The 18,643-nt window shown below is 30.2% G+C and overlaps 1 protein-coding gene across 1 annotated transcript; it reads left to right on the forward strand.

Moving 5' to 3' along the window:
• Positions 1-1,089: 1,089 nt before the first annotated feature.
• Positions 1,090-18,643, forward strand: LOC132736389 (uncharacterized). The gene is made up of 13 exons (XM_060723514.1): positions 1,090-1,205; positions 5,001-5,021; positions 6,213-6,284; positions 6,972-6,992; positions 10,619-10,678; positions 11,553-11,615; positions 13,772-13,837; positions 14,462-14,521; positions 16,334-16,417; positions 16,788-16,817; positions 17,179-17,199; positions 17,814-17,846; positions 18,324-18,643. Exons 2-13 carry the CDS (start codon positions 5,015-5,017, stop codon positions 18,359-18,361), a joined length of 555 nt encoding a protein of 184 aa, XP_060579497.1. The 5' UTR covers positions 1,090-1,205; positions 5,001-5,014; the 3' UTR covers positions 18,362-18,643.

Raw genomic sequence — 18,643 nt, forward strand, 5'->3', positions numbered from 1 at the left:
AGGTCATTTCATATAAATGTACATTGTAATTTTTGTAAGCTACAATGTATATCAAATAGAACACCTTATACTGGCTCGTATCAAAGCGACAATGCCTAGACCGACCATGTAAGATTGAAGCAAAATATTGACGTAAAAGTATCAAAATAATGTATAATCTGTTTTATCAGGGTAATGATATATCTGCGTTATAATAATATAGTTTTCATCTAAATATAAAGTTAACTTTTTGTATAGTTAAACTTGACACTTTGCAAGTCAATTAAGGTGCGGTCAAAATATATGTTAGTAAGACCTTCGTGAAATTGGTAAAAGAAATGTACTTGTATAGCTCATAGAGATAGGTAATTGGCCAGACTTTGAATCGTTTTGGCAACAGGTTCACTCAAGCAAAGACGTTTCCACGCCCGATAAAAAACAACCTTACATCTGCCCCATGTTAATTGTAGCCAGGTTTAACTTTTTGTACCAAAGGGATCGCGTTTCTTTTCTTCTTTTCTACACTTTGTTTTAAATAACAATCATTTCAGATATAATCTTAAACCGAAAGGATTTTGAAAAATGAAGAAAATAATTACAATTTAATCTATGACAGCCGAAAGTTACATTTGCACGAGTATACACTTAAGCGCTATAGAAAGGTAATTAAAAACTTTGAAAATCGGTACAAGAAAAGTAATTGACAGCCTGTTGTCACCGTTCTATTTCTTTCCTTATAATTTAGCTCAAAATTTTAAAATGCTTTACAGAATTTCCATCCATCTGTCTCTGACTTAAAATGGCATTTTACAAAACTGGTCAGACAGATTTACAAAATCTTTAAAATATGTAAAATTGCAATGTCTGATCGTTGTTGTCTTGATTTTATAAGTATACAGTTTATTTCATTATTTCCTCGGTCTTGATATTGTTGTACTTACAACGTTATAAACATTATGCAATTGTTTGCATAATCCGGTAATTAAAGTTTTTATTTCAGATAAGTTAAAGTTTAGGCTAAGCTTCAATCAAATATTACAAAATGTTAAACCTGTGCCGATGCGTGCGCACTTGATTTTTAGTATCAATAAAGATATAAAATACCGTTCTAACTCGAAGCACCACAATCACCGTAAAAAGGTAGCAAACAGCGGACCAAAATGCGCACTCTAGCAATCATCGCTTTGGGGTTTTTTGTCGTCGCGTCAGCCAGGCCTAGTTTTGAGGTACTTTGCATTTTCTTTCGATTTTTCTTTAGTTTATATATTTTTGCGATTTACTGATTTATATCTAAGTGAATTTTCAAAAATTGTATTTATAGGCATTTTTAGCATGTTTAGTCGCCATTTTTGTCTTGTACATTAAAATCACTGCCAACGAAAATTAACAAAAATTATGCAGTGACTTTAAATTTATTACATGTATAAACATCTAAATGAAATATTAGTTAATTATTGATGACAAAAAATGCATATTTTTCGTTTTCCGTATTTTCACTGTAAAAATTTATTTATCACGAAGTCTTTCAAATTGCTATGTCAATAAAAAAAGAGAAAAACTGTATAATCATAACAACCATAAAATTCAATTTTTTCCTATAAACACATAATCTTATGAAAATTATCATATTTCACTCGTGGCGACCGCTTCTCATTAATATTCATTTTCATACCATTCGATGAAAATATATCCAATATTTATAGAAAAAACTTGGATATCCTCTGTTTGTCTGTTTACATGTCTATTTACAAGCATAATTAATACATGTGTCAATTAAAGAAAATCTAAATACGGGTAATTTATTTGAGACAAAAACACAATTTACACTAAGTAACATTTCTTCAAAACATTATGGCGACATATTTTGTTGTAATTTTTGGAACTGCTTGAGTATAAAGCCTTTTCCACTACTTACTTTCATATCGATTTAAGGCTGTACTTTGGTACTTTCATGATTTAATTTGTTTATATCAAGATTCAACATAACTAACATTAGATACAAAATATATTTGTTTTGAATCAGAAAAAAGTAATGTAATGTTTTGATTTAACTCTATTCCATGTACCTATCTGTTTTTGTCTAAAACACTGTTTTATTTTAAAAAAAAGTGAAACAAGTTTTCACACGAAAACTGTTGTTTTGAACTTAAGCATTAAAATGATTTTGCTGTTTTTTGACAATAAAAAATCAGTACAAATCTGATATGGCTAGTTTTCAGACTTTTTTATTTTAATTTTTATTTTAAATTACATAACATACAACAGTCGCTTGTTCGGCAACTTCCATTTTCATTTATTTCGATACTGCTTTTATTTGGCAAGACAAAAAAAACTGAATATAGTTTTTTTTAATTATTTACCATAATATATCATTTGTTTTATTCTAAAACATATGTACAATGTATTATAAAGTCATATGATCGATCTGTCTTGTCTTCTAATCTTTATGTATTCTTTAAATTTTGTTACAGAATGTGCAATGTAAGTATTTTTCTTAGATGTGTTGAAATATGACCTTATATTTCATTTAGCTAATTTCGAGATAGTCTGCTACTACCTCTTCCTTTCAACTAAAACATAATTTCATCTAGATCAGTAGAACGCGTGTAAATGCTTCTACGGGATTTTAGTATTCTTCTCTGCTAACGTTAAAGTGAATTGGTCTAAAATTGAAGAACTGTAATATCATGTATTATTATGTATTCAGTACCATAAATGACAGCAAACCTCATATGAATAATATATATGGATGTTGTTGATAGGTGTCAGATATATTGTCCCATCTGTACATATCTGTATATGGCAGACAATAAATTTTTATGGTGCAAAAATATTATTTTCCATCATATAAATAGTCAAATGGTACAAAGTCACTTAGAACTTTATAACATTTATTATTTCAAAAAATATTTCATAAATTATCTAAATGATACATTACTATTGTTTTTATCAATATTTGACATACTTATTGAAAATGTGCCGATTGTAGACCAATTCACTTTAATGCGGAAACCGACAATAGCCAAATTCGGGCCACTGACTATTCAAATGTATCATATTAATACTTTTAAACAACATTTACTCAAAATAACTGCTTTGCTCTAGCAAACTATCTTTGGGTGCCTGAATTTTAATGATAATAAGTATTATAAAGTTCAGGTAACAAAAGGAAAAACCGTTCTTTCGATTGTAAACATGACCTTCAAAGCGTTTATACTTAAAACCTAAATTTTACGCCTTAATCATTGTTTGTATTTTACTATGTTATTCTCTTTTTATTATATTTTAAAAAAACCTGTGATGTTTTGATAACAAGGAGAACACTTTTTTACATATGGGGATAATCTGTTAACCATCAAATGATAACCTTTATACAATGTTTTATCAAATATAATTTGGCACTGTTTCATCAGACAGTCAAAAATTCAGTTTTTAATTGTGAGTAATTGAATAGAACTTAAACTTATGAGAATAAATGGAATAACAAATAAACAAATGGAATATTGGGTCCGGCAAATTTTAATTCTAAATACGTTTTCCTTTCCTATCGTTTTGTGCGAAGTTGAGGTCAGACTTTTTCTCTAATTTTTGTTCATTTATATTACTAGCTAAAATATGAAATGTAAATTTCCATGAACATACATGTATTCGCAAAAAGGCGTTTAAAGTACAAAAATATCATTGTAATGCGTGGGGTATGATATAAGCGTGGGACATGTTATTTTAGTTTATTTAGTTTTCTTTGGCTTTTATTAATGAATTCAAAGGAATGGAAATAATTTGTCATAACACCACTGTAACATTGTAAGATCACTAGTGGCTGAAAACATTACTTTACAGCTGTTATACTTATCAATAAAAGAAATTCGTAATTTTATTCTTTTATACTTATATAAACATTATTTTAGTACCATTTGTTTGACTGTAATTGAATTATACCTACCTTTTTATTAGCTGCCAAAGGCAAATCCTTGACGTCTCATTGTTAATTTATTGCTTGTCGTAATCCCTGAATAAAAATACGGTACAATTCAATTAAAATATACAAATAATTCTAGTATCAACAAAACGATTTCAACAGATATACTGACATTAATCAAATTAAAATATTTACCAAGTACCTAAACCTCTGTCATTGATCCGCAAATATTAACAATCGTTTACAGATTACAATTCAATTGAATTCAATTCAATTGATTCAGAATATGGACAAAAACATGTTTGTCGCCAGAATAAACAGTTCGTTTCTCTGTTTATGGTTATTTGCATTTCTATGATGCATACATGTAATAACATGATAATAATACGATAAGTCGTTTACATTATACTGAAACGACAGTTTGTAAATTGAAAATATTTACAGTTCATGCATACTGTTACTAATGTATGATACTTGAAATGAAATTTTATTTATTAAATTTATTGTAAAAAATACACTTGTCGCAAATACTATAATGTTTATATAAAAGAAGAAATATATATAATACATGTAACAATGGTGATAACAATGATAAATTTAATGATAATGGTGATGGTAATGATAATATTAATACTAGCAAGGCTGCTGGTGTTGATGATATTGATGATGATGACAACAGCGATGGTGATGGTGGTGATGATGGTGATAATGATGATGATATTTGTAACAATGATGATGATAAAGATGTTGCCGATGGAGAAGAAGAAGAAGATGATAATGATGATGTTGATGATGGTGATGATGATGGTGATGATGGTGATGATGATGATGATGATGGTGATGATGATGATGTTGGTGATGGTGATGATGATGATGTTGGTGATGATGATGATGATGATGATGATGATGATGATGATGTAATTCATTAGTTAAAAAAAACTTATGATTATAGCTGTAAAATTCCACTATCAAGATATTTTGTTTTGATAGCAAACTTGAACTTAGTAAATATTTAATTTTCAAATTATTTTTGGCTTTTAAACATTATATAAATTCAATGAGCTTATTACTTAACTAATATGTGATTATATTACTTTTGCAGCAAGGTTTAAAGAAATGTTAAGTAAGTATTTTTCAATATTAAACTTACAAAACACGAGAAAATTATGTTTAAACTGTCAACGTTAGCTATATGTATATAGTCAGATCAGTTTTTAAACTTACTAGGTTGACCTTTTAATCCCAGAAATGGATTAAAGGCACATTATGCTTCATTTTCCACATTTCTTTTATTACCTAGAAATTTCAAACATGTGTTTAATAATGTTTTGATTATGGATGTAAGCATGTCTGTTGTTTAAACAACCGAAGAAGTGGCGCTGAACATGCAAATAATGTGTTGTTAAGGTAGCCATACAAATACTGATTCGCTATTATTACAGCAAATGCCAACATAACAAAATCAGCAAAAGACAGTTTATTTATATGGCAAATGAGTATTTTTGGACACTGTTACAAGGTACACAAATTAAAAAAGTTTTGAATAGTAAAAATGATAGCACTTCTCAGGCATATTGAGCCTTAAATATGTATTTTTACATTTATTAAGAACAATTCTATTATAATACAGTTATTCCGGAAATGCATGCATCCATGTGATACTTTTTCATCTGTAATTTAAGCCTTTAAAAAATTTAATGTATTTACATTTTTGACATGACGGGAATGGATATAAACTGTTCATGTGTTATTTGATGCAGGCCTGGACCAGTAAAGCTTGTTCATATTATTCGCTCACTCCTTTTTTGTCCCAAAACGATCATTTACATTTTGCATAATGATAAAAAGAGGGAGATGAGTGTATGTATGAATCGCACAAAAAAGTCAATTTACCATTTTTATTCTGTTTCAAGTGCACCGTTTGATCTGTGTAAGAATATCAAATTTTTGATTTGTAGGCTATTTGACCAGGCGGAGTTCATTTAATTATTACCAGCTCTGAATTTTGTTTACCAACTTGCATTTCTTATGGAAGACAATATCCAAGCAAAAATATACGTACAAAATAACAGTATAAGTTAAAAGACTGTTCCACCGATGGTTATGTCCGTACTAAGAGTTTGTTTAAACTGTTTTACCTTGATCATTTAGTATATGCATGTGTCATGGACCACTGTTGAAGTAAGTATTTGGTTGTTGTTTAGACATTCTGCCAATATTTTCATAGAAATCATGGCGGCCTTACTAGGTAATAACTTACTTAGTTGCACCTCTTCACGCATACACAACAATTATTTTGCAATTTTGCTTGCAGAAAACATTGATGAAAGAGCTTCTACTCGTCCAAAAGTCAGATTTGATCTTCCGAAAGAAGATCAAAGAGAATGTAAGTAAACTGTATAGAATGTTAATATTAAGTTTAACAAGACATTTTACTAAACAGGTTTGCGAAATGTTCAGTTTTTAGATATAAATTGCATTTCTAGAAATGTTCACGGATGAAATATGTAGTTAATCTTTTTTTCATTTTGTTTAAAAAAAGCGAACTAACAATACCTCCTTTTCAGTAAAGGGGTCAAGCTGTATGATTTCTTTTTACAGTCAATCCTTCAAATAAAGACCACCGGAAGAAGAGACCAAACTTACCCTAGTAGACTGGTGGTCTTTATTTGGAGGTTACTCTGTTCTATTTAATCAATGAAGGATTGTGGTCTTTATTCACAAGTGGATCTTTAATCGGTGCTGGTTTTAACACAGGTTTAACTGTAAACAGAGTGTTTCAACTCAGTTTTGTCAGTATATTGATTCCCGGCTTCAGGGGCAATTGGTATACACAAGTTTATAATCAGTTTACGGGTATGATATATGGGACAATTACAAACAGATTTCAATAGAGCTTTCGCTTTTCTTGTGCACTATTTTAAATATTGCCGTATTTGATGTTTTTGTTTCCTCTATTTTAACATGTAATACTAGTATGTAGGAAAGACAGAAGTACTATGACATACCATACATTCACATTTATAAATCATGGACTTATTTTATAATTATCCATGTTTTTATTTTATTGCAGCTGATCTTCGTGAACTGCTGAGTAAGTAGAATTTTGTTTCCATATCAAAGGCTGCTTATAAAGTAATAAATGCTCGTTTATAAATGGGAAAAACAACGACAATAAAAAATAAAATAAATATATAATAAATAGATCAATAAATAAAAAAACATTGCTCGTTTTTGTTGTTAAAATTTTAAGTTTTCCTTTACTGCTTCAATGCACACACGTGCAAATGCAGACAGAATGGGTCTTTATCTAAAAAAAAAGAAGAAATATTATGTTTTGTTGTATTCATCAATAAATGCTCGACATGAAAATATTTTCGTATTTTATAATGTAGTTATAAAGCGTTTAATTGACATTTGGTTAATCAATGTGGCCATACCACGTGACTTTTCGGGTACGGAACACGCCGATTTTTCACCCGATTCAGGTATGTTTTTTATTCATAACTTATTTATTACTCAACCGATTTTGATCAGATAAGGCGCAGAGTACCCGTAATTATATCAGCTTTCCGCGGTATATCAAAATTCTGAAAAAAACCCCTGAATATTTTTTGAGAACATTCGAGTACAGTTTTCTTCTCATAGCAGGGGCCGAGGGGAACGGTACACACTCATTTGTCATGACAAGAGATTTCTTGCAAGTCATATGTTTTTTGTCACTATTTTATAGAAAAATACATGTTAAATCTGATATATTTAATATGTTCAATGTATCGAGTGAATGCAGTGATGTTTTAGCATATTTTCATAAAGTTATATGTTGAAATGGTACGGAACACACTGTTATTTAAAAAGATACGGTACACACTCAATTTCTGTCTTTGAAATAATTCTAAAATAAAGTATATGAAAATTTAATTTGAATTATAATATGAGTGATTTGTTTTCATAGTTATACATTTTATTAATTTAAACGAGAATACTGGGATCTGTTTTGAAATGCCTACAGTTTGATGTAAACAGGATTACTAAAAAAAATAAAAGAACATTTTGAGAGTACGTAGCGCAAAATTCGATTTTAAATGTTAAACAATTAATATTTGGCTATAAAATGTTAATATTTTAGGGAGGGATACGGAATACATTCAAAACTGTGTTTGTTTTGTTTTTCATTTGAAATAATTATGTTTATTTTTTCGGATTATAAAACAAATTATGAAATTCATGGACATCTGTTATGTGCGATTATTCTTCCATTTAATTTTTTGTTCGAATATATAAATGACTGTCTAAACCGAGTATGAATATAAAAAAACAAACAAGCAGTTAAATGTTGATCGAATCTGGAGAATTTGGAGAAAAAACGCTGGTTTTGATGAAAGTGGATTATTTAAATCACGGAAAGTTTAAAGTATTTTTCTGCAACATGATATTTGGTATGATTCATCTGCCAGGGTCCCAAACTAACTGCATGTATTTAATTATCAAATTATCTACATATGGACAAAGATATTCCGCAGTTTTACATGCAATCAAAATAAAAAGCCAGATAAATTGAAGAACCCATATGGGAACAAGGTCTGTTATATAACGTAACGTAGTTTACACAAGGTAACCTTGTTACATATGCATGTAAGAAATTTTGGTGAAATTATGCCTATCTTGGACTTTCATTTAAAGATGCTTTAAAAACATGATTTCATGGATATGTGTGCTTGCGTGTTTGTGTTAAAAATAAAATGATTAAACAATGTCTTACGAGGATAGTGCACTCCAAGTACACTTTTGATATTTTTATTAATACCCAATAATATTAAGAACGTCGGTCATTCTACTCAGGTGCCCGTTCGTACCTTTATATATATCTAAAGGGGCACTTGTAAAACTGGAAAGTCGCCACATGATCATGTCAGTTTTGGTGAGCCGTGAAACCAAACCAAAAATGACCTATATTACCTGAATTAAAAAGTTATTCTTAAAGCTTCATGCCTTTAAACATAAAAAATTTAAGCCATGGCAACTACATTTTTATTTGTTTGGGTCGTCAGACCAAACAAATAATTGTAGCGAAATTTCAGACTCTAATATGCTTATTTGCAACATCAGAAAGTAGTCCGAACTCCTGGAAGCGGTTACTTACCTTTATAAGTACTCTAACACCGATAAAATAAGGGGAGATCACTGCGTAAAGATAGTCAAATGACAGGCGCATTAATTTTCAAGCCTTCTCAGGGGAAGAAAAGTACTTTCCGATTGGTCAAAGGTTTCAAATATTGTGTCATTCTTTACAGATATACATGCAATAATAAGCTCCATGATTATTTACACCAGTGTTAAACGAAATAAATAAGGGTTACAAACTCTAATTTAGAATGATATGGTTTCTTCAGGCTGTTATCGTGTAACTTCCCCGTGGTCGAGGGGATAATTACACGCTCGTTTAGAAAGACAGAGAGAGAGAGAGATGTCCTGAGCTCAAATCCCATTTAAGGCAACTCATGTTTTTATTTATTTTTGTTTTTTTGTTGTTTTTTTTTCAAGCCAAATAAACATTGAAATGAATATCAGTGTTGCAATAAGCATTATAGCCAATTTACTACAGTTATAACACTGGAAACAGCATTGGTGGCACTATACAAAAACAAATTGGTTTGTAATCTCATAACCTTCACCTTTCTGACATTCTGAGACCAAAACAAATTCAGCGCCTTCTGTGTTTTGATTTAATTAAACATGACCATGATACTGCAAAACTGTACCTTACATATCTTACACTTCACTAAAACTAAAAGAAATAAAAAAACAACAACAACAATAAACACAGCATTATAACAACATTTCTTTCTATAGAACAATCATTTGAAACGCAACTACATGATTCTTTGAAGATCGAAGTGTTTAACATACCCTAGGTAATTTTAAGTACTAGTAGGACAATTTCTCCTGAAATATAATGCACAAATACATATTAACATTTGAAGTAAGCATAATGATACATTGCAAAACAGGTCCCAGGGTTCTTGTTTAAATTAATAAAATGTATAACTATGAAAAAAAATCACTCATATTATAATTTAAATTAAATTTTCATATATTTTATTTTAGAATTATTTCAAAGACAGAAATTGAGTGTGTACCGTATCTTTTTAAATAACAGTGTGTTCCGTACCATTTCAACATAACTTTATGAAAATATGCTAAAACATCACTGCATTCACTCGATACATTGGACATAGTAAATATATCAGATTTAACATGTATTTTTCTATAAAATAGTGACAAAAAACATATGACTTGCAAGAAATCGCTTGTTATGACAAATGAGTGTGTACCGTTCCCCTCGGCCCCGGCTATGAGAAGAAAACTGTACTCGAATGTTCACAAAAACCATTCAGAGGTTTACAGAATTTTGATATACCGTGGAAAGCTGATAAAATTACGGGTACTCTGCGCCTTATCTGATCAAAATCGGTTGAGTAATAAATAAATTATGAATAAAAAACATACCTGAATCGGGTGAAAAATCGGCGTGTTCCGTACCCGAAAAGTCACGTGGTATGGCCACATTGTTAATCCTGGTTTCTACAATGCAATGTTAATTTTATGGATGTCACAGAAAATGAAGTATGCCCATTTTTACAAGTTTCTGCTTTAAGTATTTTTATAGGGTATTGCTTAAAATTAGATTATTTGAATTTTTATATACTTAACTTTCAGTGAATGTGATCGAAAAGTATGAAACCCGTAGCCAAAGTGTAAGATCAGAGGAGGAGTCTGGTATGATGCAATTTACATTACGTCATTATATTACGTCATAATTCCATTATGTTTTTTCCCCTCACATTTTTGAAATTTTTAGCTTAAGCTGTTAATATACATTTCTGATGATTTTCAACCCAAAGAAACACTGTTAAGATCCTAGGGAGATGTTCGAGCTTCATTAATGAAGGACAAGCTCAGGTGCCCCTCAGTGCATTATTTTTTATACAAGTATTTCCGAAAGCGGTTTGGAGGTAGCGATCTCTCCATTCGGACGCAAAAACCCTTTTACGGTTTTGATGTTTTCGTTGTCAGAATCGAAAAGCTACATTACATTGAGATTGGCAAATATGGCATGTATTGGTATCGTTGTTTTTAAAGTGACATTATGCTCACATTTAACTTGTATTGAATTAGTTTAATATTTCCAGAGATTGCCTATTATAATGGTGTTTGGCCAATTATTGATATTGAAAACGTTAAAGATAAAATATAAAAATCACCTTAATTATAAAAAAGACTGCCCCACTCTTTTTATAAAAAAATTGAATTTTACGGATACATGTCTAACAATATTTATAGAATTGTTCATGGGTCACAGGAATTATTGATTATTTTCCCATAGTAAAATAAAAAATAAAACACTATTTTCCCATAGTAAAATAAGAAATAAAAAACAATTTTGGCAAAATGTTGTTATTTTGAATTTTACCTGTCCCCTGAAAATTGAAACTTGGATGGGCATAATGTCATTTTAAAATAAAGCCGTTTTTACACCATTATATCTATCATGTCTTTCTTTCATACATTCATTTATTTTCAATAAATAAATTCGTTCGTTCGTTCGTTCATTCATTTATTCATTCATTTATTTATTCATTCATTCTTTCAGAAGAGAGATGCGATGAAGAGTACAATATAACGATACCTTGTATAGATGTGCCTGATAAGCGAGGTAAGTCAATTACCAACAAGTAAAATGGTTTCCTGCGGGGAACATTTTTCATGATACAAAGATATTTCATTTAACTATTTTCAACACCGTTTTGGCAGAGGGGAATAAATAAACGTTTATATCAGGAATATAGTTGACAATAATCGATCAACATAGAAGAAGGTCTTTCGAAACTGGTGACCGTTGATGACCGGAGAAGGTCGAACATAAAACAATTATTTCTTTTTAAGAAAATGATTAACAAGGTCTACCATATTATGAATAATTAAAAGCAAAAAAAAAAAAAAAAAAATAAAGTAAACACACAAGTTTACGCAGAAAATATATTCTATTTATTTTATGCTTTTCAGTGGATTACTGATTTATCCGTGAAAATTATATTTGGTAATTTCACAGTGAAAATTATCAAAATATAATTTCACTTTTTTCAATGACGAAACTACTTTTTTAAGATTTTCCCCATGTGGTACCTCAATTTTATTTTTGTTGACAATTCCGACAATGTCAGGCTGTTTAAAGAAAAAGCAAAGCTGAAATTGATAAATACCTTAAACGTCAAAGTAATAAAAAGAAGAAAACTTACTTCTATTCATTCAAATTCCAATCACCAAATTTCGTCTCTAAATTTTTTGTTTCATTTTTACAGTCTGAAAAATACATTCCTTCCACATGCAAACTGCTCTTGATGACATTTGGGCATATTAAAATATCCTACGAGTAGGAACTGCCGTATGCTTTATGAAAAATTGAAAAGCAATGACAGCTACAGCTCGTAGAACAATTAAACCTCCCAGCGTTCCGAGCAAGTTCCAAGTCTTCCATTTTCATAGCTGCTTTTTTCATGTTTTCACATCTGTCAACACTTATTTTTTGTCTGTTTCAATCCTCAAATATGTTTTCTTTCTTTTAAAAAGGTGTATGACTAACAATTCCAAATGATATCCCTCTGAATCAAACACAATTATTTTCCTCCCGTGAAATACACAACTTTAAAAAATGGCTGCCGCTTACATTTAACAAAGCCAGGTCTAATATAAATTCGCAGTAAGTAACAGAAATATGGATGGATGGTTGGAATTTTCTCCTACACGAATTGTTTGTTTTTATTATTAAAACAAGCGATCATTCATATTTTTTAAACAACATAATTAATATCACTGTCATTTAATGTTGATTGTCGGACTTATTTTTTAGCTCAAGACTTTTTGTTTTTAATGAGAAATTCGCACAAAATGGGGCTCTCAATGGGGAAACAGATTTTAATATTTATGTTAATATTATGGAAATTTCGTTTAAACTTGTTTTTTAGCATAAAATAAAAAGAAAATTTGTTTGTTTGTTGTGTAAGATGTAATTTTATTTCATCTCGTGAACTTTAAAAACAGTATTCTCACTCGTGGCTACGCCACTCGTGTGAATACTGTTTTTAAAGCCCACTCGATGAAATAAAATTTCATCTTACACACAAACAAACAAATATCCTCTATCTATTATGGCAGATTCCACTACGAATATTTTAATTTTGTAGATTTTCAGTATAAACAATTTATTGTTTGTAAAATTTGAGATACATATATTAAAGAAACAATGATAATTTTCAAATAAATCATTTAAGTTTTTCCACCTTAAACGGTAAAATAATTATAGAAAATTAGAAATATCACGTAATAGGTTTTTGTTCTTAATTAGGTTTAATTCAGACTAATTCCTTAGAGGTAATTCCGTAAAGTAACGACAAACAGTATTAAGCCAGGTTATCGAAAAGGTCAATTAACCAATCGTGTACGGTTTACAGATCACATGCTCCTCCATGTACCGAAAACTGGTCACGTGCTCCTCCATGCCTCAAAAGTAAAACGCGTACCAATACCCTGCGGTCTCCGGACCGCAGGGAATAACTCTAAATTAGTCCCGAAAAAGAACGTAACTTAAATTACCTCCTCTGACAAGTTTTGTCCAAGTAAATACAGGTGAATAATTTAAATAATTTTTGAACGAATTTTCGAAACTATTCATTTTTAAAAAAATTAAACGACGTCATTTTGAATGTGAGTTGGAAATTCTTCCTGAACCAACTACAGAGGTGAATGGATTGCAAGCAGTGTTCAAACATAATTATATTGATTTTCAATGATAACATTTTTCTTCGTCTCCAGCTTTCATGCAGTGTGCACTCGATGAGGGGGAAAAGGCTGAGCAGACCTTTGCCAGAATCTTCAAAGGTAAGCACATCAAACTAAATTATGATGAATATTTAATAATTAATACCAATATTTTATGTGTAAGGAATGAGCCAAAATGCCCCCAATATTAATATGAGGAGTCCATTTTTTTTGAGAAATTACATTTAACAGACGACTTACCTAATTTATATATTAAGCGCATAGCAATCCAAGTTGACCGATGGTAATACATTATATTGTTCGTTAGGCATCATGTCTTTTCTGACTTCAATTTAACATTTTTTAATCCAAGTACAATATGTCAGTGGCGATCTTAAAATTTAATTATATCTATTTTACAATGTTGAGAACTGATTTGTTGTTTGACTTAAGCATATCTATGAATTTATGAATTTGTACATACTGAATCTATGATTAAAATGACGTTTAATTAATCGAATTCTTAAATCATGGTAAACACTGCATATAAGAACAAAATGATACTCGTCTTCAATCTCAAAGCATAAACATAATTTACAACGACCCAAGTGTGGACAGCCGGATACTTAAACCACGTGGTCAGCTCTCCACCTTTTAGGCGTAGGGTACACGTGCTTAGGTTTCAATTTTACTTGATGGAAGACAAATTAAGATGACAAACACGTAACTGTTATATTTTTTAAGAAAACAATGACGACAACAAAGACCTTTACAGTGAACGGGAGATGCGTTTTGTTCAGAACTGTAAGTATGTTTGTATTCTCATATCATACATTATGCAAGTATTCCGACTACATGATTTTGTTACTCTGTTTCTCGCGTCTGAATAAAATCCGCTGGTCAAAATTATACGTGTATAGAATACCCCCCGGCATGAAAAAAAACACCCTTGACGTCATTTTAACAAATGCCGTCAAAATACGATTACGTTGTCTTCGACCTTATAAAATAAAAAAAAGTGAATTACTTTTGAGATGTTAAAGATAAATATGAATTAGTAACAGTAAGCAAATTTCAGAAGATGTTTTTCATTTCAAGAGCAATAGAAATGGTTATTTTTAAGAATAAAGTTCATGTATGTCAATTAAAAAAATAGTAAATGACGTTATGTGTTGTTTTCTAATGTCATTGATCATTAATAATAAAGCATAATGAAAGCCGTTTGAGCCCCCTACTGCAGGGATCGGTGTTTTGGCATATGAGTTTGCTTTTGACCGTCTGCAGGTAGAAATCAATTTGAAATTTAAACAGATATTACTAAAAAAACAAAGAAAACACAACCGTTGTATGAAGGTGTTACAATTAAAGTCTAAACATTTGAAATGGACTCAATTCTACTTTATTTTTCGTTTTCGTTTCAAATAAAGACGACTGTGCTACATGTATCAGGATAAAAATTTGACATGTATAAACTTTACTTATTGCTCAGAACGGAGTCGAAAGTTTTTTTGCTAAAACGAAAGACTGGTGGGGACATTTCAACTTCATGAATTCATGATTGCAACTTCACGTATTCACGATATAAGTTGAATTTGTGAAAAAAAATCGTGAATTTATGAATTCAACCTCTTGCATTCACAATTAAAATTTCGCGAATACACGATTTCAGTTGAAATCGTGATTTCGTTAAGCTGAAATCGTTAATTTGTGAAGTTGAAATCATGAATTCACTAAGTTTAATTCGGAAATTTAAATCGTGAATTCATGAAGTTTGTCACTTGGAATCAGTGTTACAACTTTTGTGACAATGACTTTTCTTTGATTTGTTGCAGGTCTTAAACTTTTCCTTTGTTCTTACTAACCCATTATACTCAGTTTACTTCAATGGGCATTTGAAAACTGTATTTATATATAGCAGTACAGTTTTTTTCATTTATTCTTTATGGAAAAAATTCGACTGCTATTTTTTCGCACCTTGTATATGTCAATGTTTATGTTTTTCACAGAGACTCCAATGGGGCAGTGGTAACGAACATTCCCATTATCATAAAAAAATGGAATCAATAAAATAAAATGAATTAATTAATCAATTCAATGATAAACATAAACAAAGATAATTTTTGCAATAAAATTTACTCTCATTTAATCGAAAGGTACATCCGCTGAATGAATTATTTCCACTGAAAAAAGCACTTTAATCTTGAATCAATATTGGTAACAGTTTACAATCCGCCTCTAACATTGGATGGCTTTTGTATATCTTTTTTTTTGCGGCAGCGAAAACAATTTGAAAAAAACATCCTTATCATAAATAACTGTAATGTAGCTAACGATTTATTTATTTATTTCTATTACAAAAAAATAAAACAGTATGCCATTGCGATAAAACAGTTATAGTAACGTTATATGAGAGGATATAACACTGACTGGACGACATCTCGGGATCTTTCTTGCGGCCTCGCCATTTTTTTCACAGAAACATCCCCTGATGTCGCCCCAGCCAGTGTTATATCCTCGCAACTAACTCGTTTCATGTACTATAACTATTACGTATACACGTTTTACTAAGCCTTATCGATATAATAGTATAATTATTAACTCTTACGTTTTTTTAAGTAAGAGCATCTGACCTTGTGTCCTTGAAAGTGAAAGAATACACAGACATGATAGTGGAGGAAATGGGATACCTTCGCTTTAAAGGTATGGTATTGGTTTCATAATACTGCAAGTTTGTAACATCGCTTTTCATTGGTCATATACGGGCAGATAATCTTAAAAGCCATTCTTGCACTAAGAATATTTGCCTTTTCTTAAAACCGTCAACCGTTCTCACTTCGGACTTGAAATATTTTTTACTATAATTCTGGGAGGAATGTCTGCTTAGCATGTTTGCAGAATTATCCCCCTTTCTTGTGTTGCTTAAATAAGCAGCACTGAGATCAGAGAAGCATTCTGTTCGCGGACAGGTCTTGTTATAACTGCACGAAGTAGTCATTAAACTTCAAAAGTATCAATAAATTTGACACATTACTCCGCAAACCTACATATTTTAGTGTACTTTATTTTTCAGATGCAGTTAATTTTGAAGACATGACGGAAGGTAAGACCATTTTCGTCTTAATGTCTTTTTGAATACATTACTCTTACCTTTTTACATATACTTTGTAACTACTCATTTTAATTACAGATATACGATATAAGCGAAATTATATGCACGAATAGCGTTTACCTTTCTTTCTTACATTAAATAGCAGATCTAATTTGTTTATTTAGGTAATGAATTTTATTTGCTTTGGTGACTTTGAAACATAATAATAACATAATTGTCACAATTAATTCCAGGCAAGTTAATATCAACTTCTGCTTATAAATCATTTGAAATGCTTTTGAAAATTACACAATGGTTATAAAACTGTAAGACATAATTTTTGTTTCAATTTATCATATGATTTCTATTTTAGAAACAATGCAAGAGCTAATGGGTAAATATACGTGTTTTCTTTAATTTCTTATCATTATTCTTTTTTATTCTTTTTTCTCTTATTTGTTTTTCTTTCAAGACATACTGATATCTCTAGAAACATTCAGAAAAAAGTGTTATGTACGTTTTTTTTTTAACAAATTCAATACTAACAGAGTCACACAAACTTAGCTTTATCAGATACGCCCCGGGCATATTATTTGTCCATTTTACCTCAAAATCTTAGAGGTGCTTGTAATTTTATTTTCTTAAAAGTTTTTTCTTTAATTTTAGTGTACCTTATAGTATCTTAAAAGTTACTCATTAGCCAATAACTTGAACCATCTTTTTCATGTGTTGCTTTTTGGCATTAAGTACAGTTTGACTGGAGTCAAAAAACTACTTTGTGTACATTTTGCTACCTTTTTGACAAATTATTTCACATTTATCGCTAATTAATCAGGTAACAAACATCTAACATTCTTTTAACCATTATTTTAACATTGTAAAATTCATGTGCCCTTTCTAAAGAAGTAAATATTTATTTGTTTCTGAGGCATAATGTGCCTTTAAGGTAACAAAGTACGTACATAACCTACTTCCTGTTTCACTTATTTGACTGTATCTGTTTTTTAGAGACTCACTGCAGGTATACAGTCATAAAGCAAGGTAAATAGTATTTAACTTTAATTAAGATGAACTTAGTTTATGCTTAATCATTTAAGGTTGATTGTGTTTGAAACTATAAGCTTTTAATCCATTCCTGGAACCAATCACTAGCAACAAGTATTACGAAATGAATGAAATGAAAAGTTCCATGCCCTGACGGAGTTTGAACCAACACAATCAGCAAACTTTACTTCATCTGTTCACAACAAAAGTTTATATCATTTTATAAGTTTATTTTACTGTTTAAATTATGAATAAGTTACATGTAATATTGATATGAGAACAATTTGTAGTTACAAACATAATTTCTGTAACAGGCAAATGATACCATAGATGCACAAATGATTCATATAATAGGTAAATAAATGTTTTAACATGCTAAGATTATAACTTTGAATAAAATGATATAGCTGGAATCCTTGAAGCATCTAAACAACAAAGCCTTGATAAAACCATTGAAAATTTCTTTCTTTACAGAAACCTCACAGAGAATCGAAAGCATCTCATTCAACTAGACTTTATCACGTTTTAGACATCTTTAATCTGGAATGAGTGATTGATAACTGCCTGCTACGTATACCATTACGAGAATTGTCTTTATGATTTCCTGTTTTCTTTCTATCATAGAGACGTTTTATATAAAATATCATATCTAAACATTGTGAAACAGTTGTTTGTTTACACTATATTTTAGATGGTCAACATTAAACATTAATTATTGAATCATTTAGGATTATTTAAAACTCTTATTATACTACGAATAAACCTTTCTCTTCTGCAGCACATGCTTTTGTGTG

Source organism: Ruditapes philippinarum, unplaced genomic scaffold (assembly GCF_026571515.1).
Source record: "Ruditapes philippinarum isolate M1 unplaced genomic scaffold, ASM2657151v2 ctg488_1_1_1_1, whole genome shotgun sequence".
NCBI lineage: Eukaryota > Metazoa > Mollusca > Bivalvia > Venerida > Veneridae > Ruditapes > Ruditapes philippinarum.